Source organism: Betta splendens, chromosome 12 (assembly GCF_900634795.4).
Source record: "Betta splendens chromosome 12, fBetSpl5.4, whole genome shotgun sequence".
NCBI classification, from domain to species: domain Eukaryota; kingdom Metazoa; phylum Chordata; class Actinopteri; order Anabantiformes; family Osphronemidae; genus Betta; species Betta splendens.
Window position 1 is genome coordinate 8,447,032 of NC_040892.2, and position 22,838 is coordinate 8,469,869.

A 22,838-nucleotide genomic window follows, 5' to 3' on the forward strand; every position below is an offset into this window, starting at 1 on the left:
ATTATATTCAGGAAATTAGCAAAAGCCAACGTTTTTGTGTTCTTGATGAGCATCATCCTCGCTTCTGTTTCCAGGGATGTCATCCAGCGGTGGCTTGCTGCCTTTTGACTCAAACAAGCTGATTTTCCATCCACTGGCTCTTATTATTAGAGCCGGTGGTTATTCTCCATCGTCCTAGAGGTCTTTTTTTTTCTTTTTCATTTTAATGCATGTTAAGAAAACCTGGTGCGATGCAGCACTTCAAACTCTGATTCATCAGTGATGAAGCTTGATGGGCTCCTGGTGAGCTTCATTATCCACCACTTACTGTGGCTCCTCCAGACGCTGCCTCATCAAGGTCAGGCTGTCACGGCGTGCGGTTGTGTCTGCGCTGGAGCTCGGCCACAGTGACCGATATGTTTACTGAGTAGATGCAGGCAGGTAGGAGCCCAGCTCAGGCTGCTGCTGGCTGCCCCTCATCTCGTCCACATTTCTGCTCATTATTCTTATTTTTCCACCTATGTTGTCATTTATTTCTTGTCTTCACAATCTCTACATCAAGCATTAGTGAAGTGAAACTACTCCCAAATATATAATAGTAAATCAAATATGACTGTTTATATAATTGATGAACTACTATTTTTCCATTAGCTAAGTTGACGTGAGAGGAACACTGCAATATTTGGCTCCAGTGGTGGAAACAAACCTGTTTAAGGACCAATGTTTCCCCACTGCCTGTTTAGGACTCCTTCGAGCACAAAAGGAGCTTCCGCTAAAGTCAAAATGTACATTTAAGGTCACAGCATGGTCTCGTTGACACAATAGCGTTTGTGTGACTCACTATGATCTACAGTACAGTGCTGGACCCAGTCCAGTGGTGCATATTTTAGCAGTGATGGCCACTGCATTTTTTTTGCAAAGTGGCTACTAAACGAACTGTGACTGGAGGAGTGTGAAAGTGATGGAGAGATGAGATGGTGCTGGACAGATCCAAGTATCGCTTTTAATAGAAGGCCACGATCCCTGAGCGCTGTCTTGTGAGAGGGGAGCTGAATTGCGTCAGGGGTCAGATACTCAGCGTTTCCCTCAAATAGCTCCGCGCTCCGAGGCTGCACTCCGGTCCTCCGGCGGCGCTCGTTCGGGATGCCGGCGATTGAACGCTGGCACCGGACGATGCCGGCGCTGGAAGCGGCGCGTTACAGGTGCAGCTAATTGGACGGATGAAAGGGAGGGTGATTAGCGATTGGCTCGCTCGCCCGCGTGTGGGAGGCGAGAGGAGCATAATTGGAGTAAAAGTCTCGGCTTAGATTTTTAACTGATAGGATAATCGAGGAAACAGTAGATTATGTGGGGGAAAACATGAGCGACGCATTCCTGATAAGACTGGTTGATCTCTACGCATCTGTCATTAGAGTGGGCCACGCTTCCATTAGTGAGAGCAGCGAGCGAGTCCTCTGCTGCAGTGGAAAGCGAGTCAGACCGTCAGATCTGCAGGAGGGAGTTCAACTTGTTGTTTACTCGACACTTTTTAATCCCATCAACATAAATATCTCCTCTCGGGCCGAAGTCTGCAAGAAGTGGGAGTGTATACTGTGTCAACTGTACGCGCATAATTCAATCCAGCTCTGTTTTAATGCACACTGCAGCAAGACGGCAGCAGAGGTGTGCAGGAGGGGAGGAGCGCCTCTAGCTGCTGTCTGTACCCATAAAGCACCTTGGTGTGGTGGAGATGCTGAATGTGTCGGTAACAAACATAGTCAATGAATGACGGGAGGCTGTGTGACACACGGGGCTGATCTCACGTAGAATAGGCCGTACGTATCGTTATAACCACCTAGTTTTTATGCGGTAGATGCATGTGTTAAGTAACTCTATGTACTTTGGCCATAATAGAGTGAGATAAGAATCCGTTTTTGGATAGAGGTGTCGTTTAATGATTAAACGTGTCCGTGAGCTGTGCTTTTGTTTGGACTGTGTGTGTGTATGTATGTGTGTGAGGGTGAGGGTGAGAAGTGTGTATCTGTCATGCATCCTGGAAAATAAGGACTACGGATGATGTCATGTTTGATGACATCATTGCAGACGTCCCTGACATCCGCGTTCCACTCACTACTGGCCGCCCTTTGGCTGGCCCTCGCAGCTGAGTCACTTTGCAGGAGCTCCAGCGCTTTTCGCTCTGCCTCCCGGCTGAACGGAGTCCACGCTTTTTGCCCGGTTGATGTCTTATGCAATACCCACCAGCCCCAGCGACAGCGGTGGCAACTGCACGAGCATTAGAAGCTGACAGAAAGAGGCAGCACACCTCGCACCACAGTTGACAGGACAAAGAGCACACACAGGGGGGGGTAGGGCCCACACACACACACACACACACACACACACACACACACACACACACACACACACACACACACACACACACACACACACACACCATGTGCCGGCTCCTCCCTTCTTAAGGAAACGGAGATGGGTGCAGTCAATCACTGACAGAGAAAGAGGGAGCGTTTAGCTGGAATTAGTAGGAAGTGGAGAGACGGCGGAGGAGGAAATGGGACAAATCTTCATCATTACCAAATCAGAGCCAAATGTCAGGATATCATTCACTTGGGCTGCGAGGAAATAAGCGGGCGAGAGAGGAGAGCGCGTCCCATTTCAGAGACAACGCAGGAAGTAGGGCACGCTCTGCACAGGGCGATCAAAAGAGGAGGGTGGGAGCGAGAGGGAGCAGCCGGAGAGGGAGAGCATTGTGGCGCTCATTCTCCACCCCTCGCCTTAAAGCAGCAGCGGCGGCGGCAGCGGGAGGGGAGAGAGAATGAGCCAGGAAGAGGACCACAAGTAAGGAAGCGGAGAGGCGAGCAGCAGACCGTGTCGGCAACAAGGGGGGGTTGTAAAATGGAGCAGTGAGACGGCCCCTGCTCTCTCCTCCTCCCTCATCCCCACAGCCTGCGTCCGTCTTTTCCTCCAGCCCTCAGCGGTTCTGTGGAATTCTGACGATGCCTGGTGAGTCTTGCCCTGTGTTTTTTTCTTGCCCCCCCCCCCCCCCCCACATGTCATCCCTGTTGCGCGTTGGTTCGCGGGGCGGCGGGTTGCGTTTGACGCGGCCACGAATAGAAACGCGGAGCGGGCTCCTCCGTTAGGACTCGGAGCTGTTCATACTCCAGCTGTGATGTCCTGTTCCTCCATCAGTGACACTGCACCGCGCACACATTCAGGAGCCTCCGTCCGGATTGTGCCAAACGCTTTTACCTCCCGGACGACTTTGATGCGCGCTCTATCTGTCAGATAAAGATATCCATCTCCACAGACCACAACACGGCCGCAGGCTTTTGGATCCCGAGCATTGACCGTCTCCTAAATGTTGCAACGTCGCACAAAGCCGGCCTGTGTGACAGAGGGGGCAGCCAGCTAACACAAATCAGATGACTGGGCCACACGGCGAGGTCAGCCGCCGGCTTTGGCTCATAGGTTGCAGGCAATTAGCAGTTTTTAGAGGCGCAGAGCCGGAGGACGGCGCGTCTGGGCGTCTCGGGGATCAACAGCCTGTTTTATTCTACATCCACTGGACCGTCTGCACAGGAGGAGAGATGTGGTTAGTCATCATCACATCCAGGCCTCGGGGTTAACTGTGGTCTCTTTTATTCTAATTTAGCAAATAATCATCTTTTTATTTAGTTTTATTGCACGGGTGGATTATTTCAGTGTATTTGCTGATGATGACCCGCTGTTTCTTCAAACATCCACCATGTCGTTAGTGTAGTTTACACTGCTTTGCAGTGATCACGTGGCTTTTGAATCTACTGTACGCGTTACTTACACGCGTGGAATCGCTCCGCAGTCACACATGAAGCGGGTTTTTATTGCACGAGCGATGCTTCTCCGCGTTAATTTGCCTCAGCGGCCGCTCGCCGCTGCTGAGTCGGTTTGGGGGGAGAGAGAGAGAGAGAGAGAGTCGCCTCTTCTTTACACACAGATGACACTTTGATGGTTTCATCGCCGCGTTCGGTGCACTATGCAGATGCGCTTCAGCGAGAGTGCTCAGCTGGTGGTCCTCTTGATGGTAGCCCGCTGTGGAGCCCATTAGACCCAAACTCGGCTCGGCTCCCGTCTATTATGCTACGAGTCTGTGTTTGCATGCAGTAACAGTGTGATTCTTATTTGTTTTTTTATCTTAACAGCCTGGGGTTCTGTATCCGCCTGCATGCATAAGCAAGTGTTTCTGCACACATTTATTTGTGCACGGAGACGCAGAGCCTGTATTTTCAAGCACGCGTCGCGTCCAAAGTGTCCTCTGTCGCGTTGAAGCTCGCTGACCGGATATCGAGACGAGAGTCGGCAGAGCGAGGATTATAGATGTTAAACATGCGGCCGGAGCAGCGGGGACGAGTCGGGGAGGACGGAGGAAACGGTGTGAAATGACAACGCGTTTGAGACACAACAGTCTGCAATTGTTTATGCTCCAATATTTCTGTGCTAGTTTGTTCTGGTTGGCTAAGCCTCTTATGCAATGCTTATTCACCTTCTAGGTGGCTGCTCCTGAATCGTGCTCTTGGGCTGAACTTGTGCAAAGCAGAAGGTCCATTTTCATCAAATTCAACTCTGATGCATTGTAATATTTAATGCAGCGTGTTGCATTGTGTGTGCAATATGCTGTGTCTTTGTCCCGTCTCATTATCTGAGCATTCAGTCTCTGTAATTACTCCGTCGAAGATCATCTGTGCTCCGCATTGATTTACTGGGAGCTGATGAAGTGGGGCACGGCATTTGATCAGACGCATGCACGGGGGGGGAGGGCGTCACGCAGCGCGACACCCGAGGCTGCTCCACGGGGTCGAGAGGTCGCGGGCACTGCACAAACGGGAGGTGGGGGGAGGAACAGGCGTCTGGTTAAAGACGCGGCCTGTGCTCGGAGCGCTGGCATTCTAAGCGGGATTAAAAGGTTAGAGCCGACGGATTCACGTGAAAGAAAGGCCCTCTGTGAGCATCTTGAAGCGGACTCCGCGGGCTCTCAGCCACGTCATCCTGCCTCTCCTCGGCCCCGGCTCGTGAGGGGATGAAAGGGGAGCATATGCTCGCGATGGGCCGGCGCTGCCCGTTGTCAATAATTCAGTCGTACCCCCACTGCCTCTAATGCCCCGGAGGCTGTGGCTCGCGAGCAGGAGGAGGGGCTCTGTCAGCCCCGCGTCCTTTTACACAACAGCACCACATCTGTCACATCTGTGCGCCGGTCCTTCTACAGTAAGCTGCTTTGCAAAAAAATCAAATGCAGCCAGGCTACGGAGGGATAAAGGAGAGCAGGGAGGGAGGCGTCTTTAATGTCTCCATCGCCTGCCGTTTCCTCTGGAGGCTTTTTTTTAAAAGAGAAGAGATGCTGTGTCAGGATTACGCTGATCTTTTAACAGCACTTTAGCAGCTATTGACTGACTTTGCAGCAGCACCGGCTCCCATTGATTGAGCTCCTCCCTGACTAGATTTGGAAACTGACATCACAATGATTACATTACAGCAGTGATTTGGGGACCTGGGGAAGGAGGCGGGCAGTCGATACGCTGAGCTCTCCTGTCCTGCTCAGGGATGAGTGTTGACACTAGAGGAGCATGGTATGGATTAGAACACAATCTTCAAATGAGAATATTTATCCTGTCCAATGTAGTGTATTACATCACGAACCACATTATAAGAATGGTTCTTGTAAAAACGATACGACTTTTAGCCATTTACATCCTGCCTCCTAGTAGTCATCATTTTAGCATTTGGTGCCAAAAAGCATTAGATTCCACAGTATCTTATTGTGTTTTGTTGTAAAACAGGACAGTGTGATATACAGTAATCGGGATCATCTCCATACAACTTTGTCTGAACTGTTAAACACATTGATTTTCCCACTCTGGCGCTGGCATTTTCCTTCGTTATAATCAAAATGAGCCCTTCAGCTCATGCTCTCGTTCTGTAAGTACCAGCATCCATTCATCTGGCGTCTGCCTTCTGTCCTGGGAAGTTACTGAACCTAGTTATTTATTCATGCTACATTATATAGTCTTCGCCAGCTTAATGTTTTCAGTGGAAACAGACAGACTCAATCACGTCTCATCCTTTTTAACTGAATTTTTTAAAACTTTACTCAATCAAAAAAAAAAAAACATGATTGAAGATAAATCACAGCGATTGTTATTGGTCTGAGCTGCGGCTTCGGCAGACTTTTCGTATCCCACAGTACATTTCATCATCCTTCATCCTCTACATGGTAAATTGAGCTTCTTCCCTTCTTGGTCTGTATTAACATTCGTTTTCTGTACCGTGAGTCACTGGAGTGTTGCTTTGAGTTCAATTTGCTCTCCTGTGGGTCCTGTCATCTTCTCCCTCTGCCCTCTGACACCGTCCACTTGTCCAACATGTCTCTCTCTCTCTCTCTCTCTCTCTCTCTCTCTCTCTCTCTCTCTAGCGAGTAGACGCGGACGTGCTTGTATCCTGTGATTGCGTTTGCCCGTTCTTCTCCCTCCGTCCATCCTCTACCTGTGTGCAGACAGGTGGTGCTCTGCTAAACAGGTTAATAGTTACTGTAGCAGGGGAGCTGAGGCCTCTGAGGGGCTGCCTACTCCATCCCACCCTCTCGCGACCCCTTCCTGTTGCAGCGAGCTGCTGTACACTTGGCTCGTGACCTCACACGCACCCTCCTACACACTCCTTGGCACAATTTGACATAGATTTTCTTCTCACGAACTTAAATGGAATATAAATGTGTTGTGTTGCCTTTCTGTGTGAGCTCCTCCACAATAACACACACACTTGAAAAAGTAAAAGTCCTGCAGCCACATGACGGCTCGGAACAGAGGACCATTGTTCCAAACGCATTTTCCTGTGAATAATGAAGATTTTTGCGATACTGTTATGCCTTTTTCTTCTGAAGCGATTCCAAACAAACCTCGTAGATAGAAGAGCTTCGCCGTGTCCCGTGTTCTATTTAGAAGCGGTCGCACCACAAGCAGCCACGATGTTATCGCGACCCAGACCAGAGGAATGAGGAAATCCCCCCCGAGTGTCTCGGCCTCCAGGCTTCGCCTTGGCTTTGTAGTTGACCTTTACCCGGGCATTCTCCAAACCAGCACGGCATGCAGGTGTGTGCGCTGGTGATAAGAGCAAATAAGTGTAATCTAATGCATCAGGTGGAACAAATACATAAAGCTCCTCCAGTTTCACCTCCCAAATGACCCTCAGATTGTGTATGTTAGATTGTGCTGTGGAACTGCTCTACTTATAGGAGGAAGCAGAGCTTTTTTTCCCTCTGTGCGGCTCACAATGACTTTCATTGTTGAGGCAGACGGCTGCTACCGGCTCCTGTAGACCTCAGCTCAGGTCTCTTTACATACTGACGTCCGTGTAATTTCTGCCGACCGAACGTTTTTCATTAGCGGGAAAACGGACTTCGTGCCAAACTCGACTTGTTTCCATGTAATTATTTCACGGGGGATGAGGGCACGTCTAGGGTGAAGCATCGGCCTTGGCTTGTAGCGTGTCTTGACAGCGCGTCTCAGCTGTGACATCAGCCCGCTATGTGAAAACAGCCATACCACACATCTGGCAGCGCTCGGCCTCCTCCCTAAACCTGGCTGCTCTCATTTGTCCTGCTCTCCTTCCTGTTATTTTTCTGCCTTCTGCCCGGCTCCTTTTATTTTTTTCTTCTTTCGGAGTCTCTCATTTTGGCCGAGGAACATGGCTTTTCCCACACACTGTAGCGCTAAAGGCACAGCCATTGTTTCCTGCCTCGGTGAAACTGGGGGAGAGGAGGCGGCAGGCGGACTTCCTGGCTGCAAACTTAGGGTTTATGTCGGCGTGAGAAAACCCAGGACAGACGGATCTGATGATGACAGAGCAACTGAGTCTTCTAGGAACTTGTATAGATTTTGCATTTTGCAGAGACTAGAAACTAAATAAATATATAACAGGTTAAAAGCTTCTATTTTTGTTTTAATCTAGATGAATTTTCTCTTTAATTAAAGTTAAAGTAAAAATACATTATAATTTTATTATTATTGTTATGCGGATACTACAATAGAACTGCATGATACAAATACAGAAACTATTAGTCAAGTTGTTGTAAATACAAGTTGTGGTTTATTTTTCATTAGCTTTACATTATAATTACCTTTTAAAGTGTTCTAGCTGTGTCTAATTAAGGACCACAGTCGGTCAGTGCTGTGATTCAGTCTATGCATTACTTCACAATATAGGGTTACGCTGCAGAATGGGCAGGCTTGTCCTAAATAGCAGCGCTGTCTTTTTAAATGGGATGTGGAGAGGGGTGTGTTAGTAGCAGCACACATCCGTTGGGAGCTGTGTGGTGTAACTCAGGGCAGAGGCTCCGGCTACGTTCCCAGAGACTCAAAAATAGTTGGGAAAACACTGAGACCAGCCGCTGGTGAGGAATGCAACGCAAAGTGAACCGGTGTTCTTTGGATCCAGTCTGGACGGGCGCTACTGGACCATGTTTCACATATTCAGTAGATCGTAAGTGTGATTTAGTTTTCAGTGCTTCCTAATGCGTGTGCTCATTGGTCACAGCACAGCTGGACCAGTGGTTCGTGGCTCTGCCTGTGCATCCGCCCCCGGTCCATTCGTCTGAACCATCTCTACCTGAATGTGCTTTCTGTGCGCATTGAGTGCAAAGAAAAGCCTAGACCGGTGTGAAGCTGAGTAGAAGAGGCTGCTGAGACAAAAACAGGGACACGTCGAGACTTGAACATGAAAACTATTCACGGCCAGAAGCGACTCGTTAGCTTCAGAGTGCCAATAGGAGCTTGTTATTGGCAGCGTATGATGCTATTACCACTCATTTTGTGCTCAGGTTGCTTCACCTGTCGCACTGTGGCGTGGATGAAAATGCAGCAATCAAAGCAGAAGCAAAGTGGGGAGAGTGACGCTTGCAGGGATCTCGGGTTCTCGGTGAAAAGGAGCTGTCGGGTGCTGGAATATTCAGGTCAAGAAGTGAGGAACAAACTTCCTCATGTCCTCAGCTTTTGTTGCACATGTTAGCATTTCCCCAAGCACTTACTAGTTACACAAAACTATAAGAGCACAGGCTTAGTCAGTTCTTATGAACCTCGGTTACGAAAAAACAGAATAAAAAGTAGACGCTGACAGACGTGTGACTTATGAAGCAGTGGGATCATGTGAACCTTCCACCATATGCAACACAGTTTCATGACCTTGTCGTGCTTCAAGCATTCTCAGCCACATCTGAGTCATACTGAATGATATGTGACCTATTATTGTCACTGCTGTGGTTTGTGGTTAAGACATTCTCGTCCACAGCTGAAGTCATTCAATGGCTAATGACAACTAAAGAAGAAGAAAAAGGCAAAGTAGTAAATAAATATTCATTAAAGCCAACCATTTGGTTTCACGGTGTGTTATTTCATGGAAATGAATAAAAGCTTCTAATTGTGACTAGTAAGAGCAGCTGATAAGCGATGAGTCCTTTGATTGGCAGACGTCACTGTCGCTGTCTTGATTTGCCTTCTTATCTCGGCCTCCATCGCTCTGCCGCTGCTCTGCTCGTCTCTCTGACGGGCTATTTTGGTGCAGGAATAATTAATCCGCTGAGTGGAAAATGTGTTTTGTTGCTGGGCCCTGGTCACTATGCTTAAAATGCGAACCGATTACATAACCTGTTCCAGCTGTAAAAGAAACACCTTTAATTTCGAAAAATATCCTAGTAATTATTGGTGATTTAAAGTTTTCAATGTTCTCACAGTATGTCGTTGATATTTCTTGTTCCTCGTATCTGCTGTTGAAGTGTTTTGCTGGTCCTGGACCAGTCAGAGGACATGCAGTATCTGTCCGGGTTTTGATCAGTGTCGCGTTGGAAATGTTTGGACTTATTAGCGTTCTACTGCAAACCAGGCAACCAGAAGTCCTTATTACTCCATTTCCACTCCGTTGTGAAACTTTTGACCTCATTATAAATGCTCATTACGAAGCTAAAGCTGCACGTGGATAATCGCTGAGCAGCTGCTGTGTAGACAAGCAGCCACGCACGCAGCCGCACGCAGGCGCTTTTTTCAAAGTCACATGTTGTGCAGCACCGAACGCCGTGTTCTGCGGGAGATACGCCACGTTCTCCGATCTGTCTGGGAACAGTCAGGTAGAACCTGCCGGAGCCCGACGCGAGCGCATGGCCCATGAAATCTCCGCGACGGGGGGGGAATAAACAGTCCTCGCGGATTATTGCAGGTAATTGGGACGCGGTGTTTTGCAGCTGCTGCTTTGCTCTTGGTTGTATTCGCAGCCAGCTGTTCCGTTCTCCCACCGCCGGAGGCGAGCGGCGCGTGTGCATGCGTGGCCCGAGCTCCGTGGCTCTGAGTCAGGCACCGCTGCAGACCTCAGGGCCCAGGAATAGCTGGCCACGACTTCCTCCTTTTCTGGGCTTGTGTATTTGTCCCATTAGTGGAGGCGTGGGCGTTTGTGACTTTAAAAGCTTCCTTCCTCGCTGTAAATGAAAGCCTGTCTTTGTGCAGGCTTATTCCTTCTATACGTCCAGCTAATATCCCGTCTACAGCTTCAAATGGTTCTTATTACTCATAAAAATGCCTCCACTATTCATTCTCTTTCTTGATCCCCCTTGTTTGACGCAGCCGTGCCTCGGGTCGGGTTTCTCCTCTTTCTCTGTCTGTTTTGTCTCGTGTGCATTAGACCGTTGGCCGCGTAAGAGCCAGGTGCGGTGCTGTGGACGGTTAGTGCACAGATACAGTAGGTTGTTATTGCTTTAGTGCTTCGCTGCAACACAATCAGGACTCCCTCAGGTCACAGGTGGATGGGCAGGAAGGAGGCTTTTGATTGAAAGCATCAGTCTAGATATGATTTAAGAAAGGTTCCACTCACGCGGCGGCGGGAACGCTCCATCCAATGCTGCAACTCCAGCTCACTCCGACCTCTGCCTCCTCCAGAGATTATCCCATATCCTCCCGCACGTCTGACTGCAGCGGTGGAGGAGGTTGGTTCAGCTGTTCTGTTGACGGTATCTGTAGCCTCTTGGATTAGTGTTTGGGATCCAAGGCTTGTAGCCACATGTCAGTGGTTCAGCTCCCACATCCAGCGCTCTGTTAGGATGCCGAACAGCCTCCTCCTCCAAATTCCACCACGCTCCTAAGACTGAATGTGCAGATATTTCGGCCACGGGTTTTGCAAGATTTGAGCTCCCTCCCCTGAGCTGATGGCGCCTCCATAATTCATGGCAAGTTGTGAAATAGGCGAGCCACATCTGCTTGGATCAAACGGGCGATCGGGCCCGTGACAGAGTGCTCTGCAGTGTGACAGACACTTAGTTGTTTCATCACAGCCTGTGGTCATTTCCACTGAGTCAGCGCCAAAGCAGTGGGAATAATGGACACTTTATTGTGTGAGACTTGATGCATGAATAATGGCTTATTTGTCTGGTTGCCTGTCTCTGCAGTGCATGTGTTTCGTAATCAGCCTTGAACAATTACTGCATGTGTTAGTGTGTTTGTGTGTGTGTGTGTGGGTGGGTGCGGTGTGTGTTGTGATGTTTTCCGCTTTGATGTAGGACTCGGGGCGCAGGTGCCTGCAGAGCCCTTGATGCTGCTGGCTGCAGCTTTCTGGGTTTGAGCATCATCCACTATGGGAGGCTTTGGTGTGTGGACGGCGACGCATGGATCAGAACCGCGCTGCAGCTTTGCGGTCGCGTCCCGTTTAGAGGCTGTCGAGCGCCACTTGTTGACACGCGTGCGCTCGCGGGCCTGGTGCGTGTGCTCGGCAGGCAACATTACTAACAAATAACTCCTGCAAGTGGAAAGCGTATCGATTGCTGCAGCGGCTGCTCTGACAGGAAAGCAGAGCGCTGCGTAAACACGGCGCAGGAAGGAACCCACGGTAAACACCATTAAGAAGGAGACCAACATCGGGCCACTCAGCCTTCGCATTAACCGGACGCCTCTCTTGAGGAGAGCGCGTGTTGTTTTGTGCTATGTCAATAAGGTTGTCTCCCTCCTCGGTTATTAGCGCGACAGAGCAACAACGTGCAGGGTATTAGCTCCGCGTTAAGAGCGTTTCCCGTGCATTAAAACGTGCCTGATTGGAAATCTACCGTTAATGCAGACTCCTCGACTCTACTTTAATCTATCCTACCTTTCTCTACAAACTCAGTCCCATGTGGTGCCGTCGGCTGGGAAGTATGTTAGAAGTCTGAGTGCTCTGACACCTATACGGCTCATGGGTTCAGTTTATATCAGATCATAGGCAGGCGATGGGATGGGCTCCTCAGACAGGATGGAAAGGTAAACCGCAGTCGCTGCAGCCCAGACACACTCAGCGTCCATTACGGTGCCCCGCGCTCCCAGTACTTACTCCTAACTGCGTTTCTATTGAACCTTAGCAGGGCACAGTGCATCGAGCACTCAGACTCTGCTTACAGGGTTTGGCCTGATGCAGCGGCATGAATTTCTGAATAGTAAATGCACATCCGTATCATCTGGATCGTCTGCAGGAGGCGAGAGTAGTAAGGCAGACAAAGGGTTGTCTTTTTAAACGCACCTTTGTTTCATGGGCCCTGTTTCCTCCATTGTACTTTAAACACAGTACAACTCATGCACCCTTGACATTTCAGAGGTGCCGGCCTCAGAGATAAGTCTAAAAACCGCAGATCATATAAACAGTGCAGACTGGGAAAACAACCACCTGAAGAGGCTGCAACGTTCAGACACTAGAAAGAAAAAAAAGAACTAAAATGCACATTTTACATATGAAACGCAAGTACTGTACATCTTGATATAAAGGACTGGGTGCGACATTGGGAGAATTATCACCTGTCTGACAGCTTCATCCTAAAAACAGAGAAATGATGAGCTTTGAATTAATGGTGGCAGAGCTTTTTTTCACTTCTCCAGTATATAGAGTATTTCACTACAGGTTGTTTGTGTGGGAGGCTGCAAACTTGACAGCGTGTGTAACATGACCAAATGAGGCCCGAAGTGAGATAAACGGGGCAGGGAAAGGCCTGGAGAGAATCCATCTAACATAAACTGCCCCCCCCCCCCCCACCTCAGGTAAACACTGAGCGATACTGGAATGCCATCAAGGACAAAGAAGGACATTTGCTGGGAACAGAGGCCGCTGGGGAGGGTGGAGGCGGATGAATGAAGGGAAGAGGACAGGCCCGGCCGTTATTCACTGACGCCGACATGAATAGTGTGTCAAGGCGGGTGATGTAGAAGTTACGAGCAGATCTCGCAGGGCAGACAGTCGCTCACTGTCGTTATTACAAAGTGGTCCACAATAGGCTCTAAATTACATGTTGCAGTACACTTCAATGCAGCGGGTGACAGGCGGCATTATTATTCAGCAGTTCATACTTTCACATTACCCCAGTGACACTAATGTTCTTCTAATACGATATGCAGAGAGGAAAGAAAGTCAGAATAGAAGAATAACATTTATTCCTCCCACAACATGCAGAATATTACTCCTGAGGATCCTGAGCTGCGGGTTCTGAATTACTGCTTCTCATTATATGTGGCTTCATCCATGATGCTATCAGCAGGTGCTTTTCCATCGTTTTGCATGGGTCAGGGACACGGTGGACGCGGATGCCGTCCCCCCGTCTCCCACGGCACATTCCAGCAGAAATCCCCTGCTTTCCCCTCCCCTCCGCGCACTTGACTCGCTGGCTGTTCTGCCCGGTACCCGGCCAGCCAATGGCGGAGCCCGGCTGGCTGCAAGCGCGCTTCCTCTGTGGGCGTGCTCCGGGAGAAAGGCTGGGAGCGCCTGGAGCTGGACGGCCGCCGGTGCCGGTGAACGCGTGTCCGTTCGCCCTCTGTGCGTGCGAGGAGGTAGTAAAAAGAGAGAGTCCACGCTATTATGCACTGCGCTGGACGCTGGACACACAAACCGCTAATCTGTCATTATGCTGCTGCATTTTTCCTGGAATGCTTTTATTCTGGTCCACAGAAGAGATGTACAGTATACAGTACACACACACACACACACACACACAAGCGTGGGATTAGTGCGTAAGCCGTCCACAGAGGCCACTAAAAAAGAGCGTTCCCTCTCATTACACCAGCGATTGACCCTCTGCCGCTCTCATCCTGCCAGCGTCTGATACTAACATCCCCCAGAGCGTGTTCAGCTTTTCATCTTCTCGTCATCGTCATCCTGTGGGCCGACGATGACGATGGGCAGCGGTCCGTGGCCATCGTCTGCCCGCTGGTAGGTGATTGTTTGGGCAACACCTCAGGGACGCGTCCCTTTTTGCCGTTTCCTGGTCGCAGTCGCTCCACCTAAGTTTTCTAAAAGACGCAGTAAAGTAGGGCATCATCAAACACAGCAACAGTGGAAAGAGCTTTACTTCGTCTCCTGATAATCTGTGGCAAAACTGTCCAAGAATAAACTGTCTTATAAATTCCACTGTGAGCTTTACTCGTAAATGTCAACTCTGCTCAGTTGTGCTGGAGAAATTGTTTGTGTATTTCTTTTTTGCAGGAAATAAAGTGGTTTCTTGCTGTGAAGCACTGTCACATCATAGACTTTCTGGGTCTGACCCTTAATCATAATTAACGATCTATTTCCTATTTATGGGACTAGTTCATGCCTCATCCGCTGACGTTTCAAGTTGTAAACAGGAAGCATCCCATAGCAAGTGACACTGGAAGTGGGAGCGTGAACATGTGTTGATGTACAGCAGCGTGTGAGCGCGTCACGCTGAGATGTCGTTGACTTTGAGGCATGTGGAGCGTCCTCTCTCCATCATCGCTCTCACTCGCTGCCTGTCGCATCACACTCGCACCGCGAACGCTCGCTGATACGAGAAGCACATATGCTCTCTCTCTCTCTCTTTCTTTCTCGCTCGCTCGCTCTCTCCCCCCGTATCATCTTCCTCTTAGATTCCGGCGGCGTGACTCACTTCTCTCCCGCTTCTCCTCCACTCCTAGATCTCATCTGATGCCAAGGCTGAAGGAGTCTCGTTCCCATGAGTCATTGCTCAGCCCCAGTAACGCCGTGGAAGCTCTGGACCTAAGTATGGAGGACGAGGTTATCATCAAGCCTGTTCACAGCAGCATCCTCGGGCAGGACTACTGCTTTGAGGTAAGGAGGCGCACGCACAAATCGAAGTATACATATGTATCCTCCACAGTGATGCATAACTTTCCCACTGGCCCTTTAGGAGTTATGTCAGGCTCCACAAATAACTGGTTGACTTTTATTAAGTGCATCTGGGAAAAACACCCAATTTGAAAGAAAATATTCTGCAGAACTAATTAAAACCGATGGCCACAACGAATCCACACAGACTCCCATGTTGCTATGTCGACTGTATCACTGGCACAACTGGGAACCAGCAGCTCCTCTCTATCTCTATAGCAACTTCACTCCCTGATTGGACGCTGATGGCCAATTAGAGGCGGAGGTGCCGGCTATTCTCCGGTGGTGGGAAATAAATGAAAGTGCGCAGACTAAGTTGTTGAGTCACTGATCATCGGCTGCATTAATCTCCAGGATGTTATAAGACGTGCTAACTAATTACGTGAAGTATTTATACGTGCATGTTGTGTGTGTACATCTCTGCCCATGTAGTTTTAGCTCCAGTTCCAAGTTTAGTAAAATAATTCTTCTATCCATGACTGTTGACTGTTTTTCCTCCCTGTCACGGCGGTAGGTCACCACCTCCACGGGAACCAAGTGTTTTTCTTGCCGCTCGTCAGCCGAGAGAGACAAATGGATGGAGAATCTGAGACGGGCAGTGCAGCCCAACAAGGTATGTAAACACACAGTGGGTGGGAACAGGTCACGTGGAGTAAATAACAGTGAAATGAAAATAGTTGTGATCTTACAGCATCATCGCATTTTATCTGTCAGGATTTAAGGAATTCTCTCACTCATTAGGACTTTAGGAATAAACGTTGCCTACTAGCGTTAGCGTCCTGCTTCTCAACTATTCTATGATCCTATGATATGAGATTAGATGCAAGCACAGATAATAAGAGAAGTACCAGTGGATAAAGGCAAGGTGATGCGTTCACTAGATCGGTCAGAGGGACAGATGTGTTTATGAAACGGTTTGGATGTTCCACTGACTGACTCCGCACATGAATCATACGAGTCAAAGCATCCTGGCATCTTTTCTGTAATAAAAAGGAAGGGAAGTGTCTGCTTATCGCTGCCGGGGTCAGCGGGAGCGATCGCTGTCTGGGTTTGCGGAGGAAGGACCAAAAGAGATTGGTGCCAGAACGTGTCATAACGAGACATGGAGGTGGCTGAACCTGAAGTGGCTGAACACAGAGAGGAAGTGGACCCGAGCTGGCATTTCTCAAGAGAAAGACGCCAGGTTTGACGGAAATAGACGTTTCTTCTAGCTGCGCACGGAGAGCCTGGCCTGTTATTTTAAGCACTGTGAGAAATGCCACCAGCTTTTTCTCGCTGAGCTCAGCGAAATAGCCCTGACATTTGCCAGAGGTTTGACCATGTTGCTGTGAAAGTTACAAAAAAGAGCGGAACTTTGCAACTTCCTGCTTGAAGGTGTTGGTGAGACGCGAATCTCTTGACCAAGGTTGACACATACTTTGCTATGCACCTTAAAGGCGCCCGCTGACATTGTCAAGCGTTCGTCAGGAGCATGTCATTATCAGCTCCTCTCTCCGTTTCTGGAGGTGCTTTTCAAGGTGATTTGAAAATGGCCCAAAATATTCACCCCCCTGATGAAGCTGGAGTGATGGAGCACTGTGAAATAATGTAGGAGCCCAAAGCTCATTCTTGAAGACTGGAAAGAGAGGAGAGAGACTCTAAATTACAGTATATACTTGAAGATTTTTTTTCATGTATAATGAACTAATCAATCAAAGTTTTTCATTTAAATTAATGTATTAATGTTAGTCCTTCGGTTGTTTACTTTGTTCCTTATATCTCTGTGGGTTTTGCCAGACCTCCTTAATCCCGCTTCCTCTCGCGTGTGTGTGTGTGTGTGTGTGTGTGTGTGTGTGTGTGTGTGTGTGTGTGTGTGTGTGTGTGTGTGTGTGTGTGTAGGACAACAGTCGACGGGTGGAGAACCTGCTGAGGCTGTGGATCATCGAGGCCAAGGACCTGCCGGCCAAGAAGAAGTACTTTTGCGAGCTGTGCCTGGACGACGCGCTCTACGCCCGCACCACCTGCAAACTCAAGACCGACAACGTGTTTTGGGGGGAGCACTTCGAATTCAACAACCTGCCCGCCGTCAAGAACGTCACGGCGCACCTCTACAAAGACACCGACAAGAAGAAAAAGAAAGACAAAAACAATTACATCGGACTCGTCAACATCTCCGTGGCGGCGGTTACCGGGCGCCAGTTTGTGGAGAAATGGTATCCAGTCAGCACGCCCACCCCCCCGAAGGGCAAGGCGGCCGGGCCCATGATTAGAATCAAGGCCCGCTATCAGAGCATGAGCATCCTTCCCATGGAGATGTACAAGGAGTTCGCAGAGTACACCACCAATAACTACATGCTGCTGTGCTCCGTGCTGGAGCCTGGGATTAGCGTCAAGAACAAAGAGGAGATGGCGTGTGCACTCGTCCACATTCTGCAGAGCACCGGCAAGGCCAAGGTTAGTGCCGCCGAGTTATTCCCTGAGTTATGCGCGGGTGAGACGTTAGCGGAGCTGCAGAGGTTAAACAGGCAGGCGGTTTCCCCCTGCTGCACCAGTCTAATTTACATGGTTAGCGCAAGCTAGTCCCTAACACGTACCCCCTGCTGTGCTCGACCACAGTGGGAGCCATCCACCATGACAGCAGGCCGTTGGACCCGCGTCATCTGTGGAAGAGTGTGTTGAAGAAGAAGGGAAAGTCCTTTTAAAGCTGATTAACAAAAGGATTCCAATTTGTTGGAATGGATTATAGTGGAAGTGTCCTTGAATTTGGTCTGCATTTGGGAAAAAATGTGCTGCATATATTTATTCATACGTTCTGGTCATTAACATATTAATTAAGAAAATGATCCGGAGCTGAGAGGAATTTTAATTATTGATGAAATGCAACAAACGTGATTATAATGCAGTAATAGGCAGAAGAAATGTCTGAAATTCCTTAAGGCTCCATTCTATGGAATGTTGCATCAGGACGCTTTCATCAGTGCAGCGTCAACGTCTTCGGCTCCTCGGTCTCGTCGGCTGCAGAAGTTCACTCGTCTTGACGCTCTCTCATCAGGAGCTTTGACACTTTGTTTGACTTTATCGCGGTTCAGCGGAATGATAAATGATCGGCGCTTTAAAAAGTGACGTCAGTCGTCGCGGCTGCTGGTCGGCCGGTGTAGCCAAAGCACTGATAGCTGATTGATGGGGGGGTTCTTCTGGTCCCCGAGGAGCCGGTCAAAGACTCAAAACTTTTCCGACTTCCTCACCTTCTGGAGAAAAGCCGCTGGTGAAGCATCACCGGCATCAACGATCACGTCACGCCCTAATACTCACCTCTCTCCACATCTGCATTTCAGAAAAATGCAACGTGAAACTGTTCTCATGTGGAGAAAGCTGCGGTTTCCTTCATGGGGGGAAAAAAAGGCGAAAAAAGGTTGCAGGAATTAATGAAAGCTGCTGTCAGGATGTCGGGACTTCCATCAGTCAAGACACTGTGCAGTGAAGTGATCTGACGTATTTAGGTGCTCTTCCTCTTCAGCACGTTTTTCCTTTTTTCCTTGGCTTCGATGGATAACGCAGTCATGTCGTGCTGAACAGCCAACAGCTCCACCAACGAAGCACGTGTCCTAAAATACGCTCTGAATACCAGTTTGTGCAGCACTGGTCCCATTTCATACACGTCATTCCAACCAGTCAATTCTCGGCCGAATATTTCCGTGAAGCATCCTTTTCTCGACGCCATCTCTGAAGTTCTGTTGATCTGCGCTGTGTTTGAAAGCGCTTCGCATCGCAGCTGGCTGAGATGCAGATTTCACGCTGCCGCGTCTATTAGCACGCAACACTTGGCGACTCGTGTCTCCTTCTGTGTCACTTTATCGCCCGTCACTAAATAATTACACTTAATTTTTTTTTTTTGTGCTCCGTTGCTCCCTCCCCCCCGCTTCTACTCTTCTTCTTCTCCCACTTTCCCGTCTTTGCCTCTTTTCTCTCATTTCTGATTGGCGCTCTGCCCTTACGGGACGTCCTCACTGATGCTGTATTGCTGATCACGGGCTGCAGTCCTTCGTTTCATCGCATGCATGGGCCTGAATTAAAGTCCACAATGAGAAAGCTCCTGTGTTGTGGCGTCCGGCCGCCTGTGGTACACAGTGTTATGTCCCTGCACCCCACACAGCACTATTACAGGTGCCTCCCACCAACAATAACAACACCTCTGCTGGCTCGAAGCCGCCTGGACATGATCACCTCTGTTTCATGGAAAATATCCTCCGCTGGCATGAAGCCTGCGCGTTATCGATCCAGCCTTCTTGACGCCTCAGCCCTTAGGAAGATGATGTTCTAATTCTGCTGCTACTGTGGGGTTCATCGTATGATAAGGGGCCAGAGGAGGAAGGGGGGGCTTTGGTTGTTGTGCCGTTGTAGTCTTATGTTACTGACAGAGATGTGCATCACCCCAGCGGTGGCACACAGACACGGCTCGTCACATGTAATTAATAGTGTGAAAAATGATTTAGTGACGTGACACGGAGGCGCTGGTGCTGCTGTATTCCTTTGGGCTTTTTTAATGGCTTTTAGTGGCTTAAAATAATTGACTCGTCCCCTGAGAGGGTCGTTTATAGCGCGGCATCACCCTCCTTGTTAATGGGGATGTCTCCGTTTTGATTTAGCCGATCAGTATGTTTAAAATGAACGACGGGGCCGAAGTCGGGAGCCTTTTGGGGGCGGCGCCTTGTGTTTGCACCGCTCATAGTCTCTCCTTCACACTAACGATGGAGGAGAGGAGCGGGAACCTGGGCTCAACTCGCCTAAAATCACCTAGAATGAAGTCAGATTTTAATAAGGCTTAATGTCATGTCTAAGTGGCAAGATATCATGTAAATAATGAGATACGTCTTAGAGGATTTATTATAAAAGTGTCACACGCGTGGGGAATGGACACAATGCGCGAGCGGAGATGTTGGGAGGCTGATGACACTTGGTGTAAGTCCCCCTCTGGTCAGAACCACTTAATGAACACGAGCCCAACGAGTGGCAGCAGAGGAGCTGCCGTCCTTCCTGTTTACGTGGCGAATGCCGGGCTTGTGCGCCGCTGGGAGGGGGCCGCCGCCGTTCGCCTCCATCCAACCAATGTGACCCTCACAGGAAGCGAGCTGTAACACTAGCCGCCCGTCCCCAGGGACGGAGTCCAGGCGAGGCTGCAAAGACGAGCAGAGGCCGCAGCCGTTCCTGTTATCTCCCCGCGAGCCTTTATTTCTTTTTTTATTTTTCCCAGCGCCCGCCTCGGGCCGCAGAAGCAGGCGTATCGATCAGATGAATTGTTAATGTCGCAGGGATTATATTTTCCCCCTCGCAGTCAGCGTGTCCTTACCTGCCTCGGTCTTTGACGCTTTGAACGACCTGCTGCCAAAACCGAAATATGTAAACGCCTCAACAGGTAATTTTCATTTCATTTGTTTCCCGGCGGATCCGTGCGGCTCCGCAGTTCATCCCGGAAATCATTCGCAGGATAAAAACAATCTGAAGAAAACACGAACCTTGTGGCCTGTGATTCTTTCCTTTTTCTCACCCGGCTCCCACACTGTGCAGGGGAGTATTGCAGATGTCAGCTTTGCCTAAACAAGGGCTTGTGGTGATTAGATTTGTGGTGTATGGAGGTGCAACGGCCAAACTTTATGAGATTTCACTGGCTAGTAAGCCCATCTGCAGGGATTCATCATTTCAACAGGACTATTTATTAGTTGTGATCAGTGCTGCACCATCTACCACATCCACCCTGACCCTATCTTCATATTGGCCTCCTTTCTTTCTCTTGCTCCTTTCTTTCTTTTTTTGAGCCACGGTTTGGCTGATGAGATGTGGCACCGATACAGCGCGTTGGACTTTTTATTAGCACTGAGGGGTGGAAAAGGCTGAAGCCGGGTGACGCGAGGGGAAAGGAAATGGCTCTGCTCTCTCTTTAGCACTGCATTGTTCTCGCTTTTATGATTCTTGCGGTTGATTTCATACAGTACAACGTAATATATTGTAGCGACTGACATTTCTACATTGATTTTACACCTTCAGTCAGCAGTCAGTTCTGACATTTTCCAGCATGTTATGAACCCAACTGGGACTTGAAACATACTCGACAGAGGTTATTCATGACAGAGAAAAGATTTGTGGCTTCATTTTAGAGTAAAGTCTCAATAAGGCGGGTTGCCAGATCCACGCTAACATGACACCGACGTCCCCACCGCTACCAGTCTGCTTCTTCAATTGGACCGAACAATCTAATCAACTCAGTGGTGGCCTTTCTTTCATCCATGTGACCTGGTTGTATTATTTCCTTCAGGCCATCAGCCGATTGTTCTCCTCCATCTCTGATTCCCGTCCCACAGCTTGTAATCAGGCGGGACTCTCCCTCTGTACTCTAATGAGGGAGGGGGAGCCACAGACGGGTAGAGGTTAGAGGGATTTGAAATAAATAAATACGAATAATTAAAAGAGCCATCGGTGTCCACGGACCACAACAGGACGGTTGGTGTCCTGTCTGTTGCTTCCTGCCAAAATAGCCACAAACAAATGCTACTTTTACTAATATTTCAAAGGTACTTTGAGCCTCATAGATGTTTGTAGGGATCTAATCAGTTTTTAGGTCAGTTTTCCACATCGAAAAACTGTTTCTTCATTCTTCTTTTCAAACCCACTCAAGATCCGTCAGGTCACACGGGGATTCTGAGTAAATGCCATTTCTCAAGTCCGGCCACAAACTCAATTGGTTTGGGATTTGGACTCTGACTCTGCCACTCTAGGACATTAGGGTTTTTTTCTTTCTATGAAGCTGTGTCTGTGTATCGTTGTCTATGTGCCAGGGTTTATTGTCTTGCTGGAGAACACACTGCAGACAGCACAAGGCTTTCCTCCAGGATTTCTCTGGATATTCCTGCATTTATTTTACTCTCCATCAAAAGCTGTGCAGACACATCCCAACAGAAATGCAATATGGCGTTTTGTCTGATTGTTAAAAAACTGGTTTACGTCTAAGAAACCCATTGAGTCTTTTGCAAGTGAAGCCACACGCCTTCCTGCTTTCTTCTAGGCTCAGGTCTGTTAAAGGACTAGTTACCTGTACTCTATTGACTTGGACCTTCTTCCATCTGCTCCCTCATTGTGCTTGTATTGTGACACGCACCAAGTCGGACTTTGCACAGGCATGTTTGTGTTACATAGATCTGTAGAACTGTTTCAGGGCACCAGTAGTTAATTAGCCAATGTTTAATTGATACTAATTAATAAAGATTACTTTGTAGCCCAGTATCATTAAAGACCCTTTAAATGTCCTTTAAATCAGTGTTGGAACGCATGAAAACTTATATGGGAAAAGAATTTGTCTCATCACCTTTAACAAACCACCAACTAATCAGCATCCGTGATTAGTGTTTGCAGTTAATGTCAGTGTTTGACATTACCATTTAACGTGAGCTATTGTCTACGTGCGTGTTTCTGTATGTGGATCATAAAAGTGTGTGGATTAACAAAAGGCCTCTTTCCGTGCGCTTCGGTGGATGATTGGCTCCCCGCGGTGCGCCTCTGATTAGCCGGCTATCAGGCTTCTGAGGCGCTCTGTCGCTCCTCTCTTTAAAGATCACCACCCTGTCTCTTCTTCTTTGCCTCTGTCTGCCTGCCCACATCTGTCACTTGTTTCTCGGCTGCGGCGCCGCTTCCTCTGGTTTAACAGGCTGCCGGGGGAGTTGCAGGAGAGTGCACCC

The 22,838-nt window shown here is 48.8% G+C and overlaps 1 protein-coding gene across 11 annotated transcripts in view; it reads left to right on the plus strand.

The window, feature by feature from the left end:
- The window catches only part of dab2ipb (DAB2 interacting protein b), a 77,118-nt gene that overhangs the window by 42,721 nt on the left and 11,559 nt on the right, over positions 1 to 22,838 (plus strand). For 9 of the 11 annotated variants that reach the window (XM_029168842.3, XM_029168845.3, XM_029168843.3 and 6 more), the window contains 3 exons: positions 14,922 to 15,075; positions 15,647 to 15,745; positions 17,011 to 17,565. In XM_029168842.3, coding sequence (XP_029024675.2) covers positions 14,922 to 15,075; positions 15,647 to 15,745; positions 17,011 to 17,565 — 808 coding nt within the window. Of the gene's footprint in view, positions 1 to 2,476; positions 2,983 to 8,332; positions 8,485 to 14,921; positions 15,076 to 15,646; positions 15,746 to 17,010; positions 17,566 to 22,838 lie in introns of those variants that run through there. The other 2 variants (XM_029168851.3, XM_029168850.3) reach the window with 2 other exon arrangements.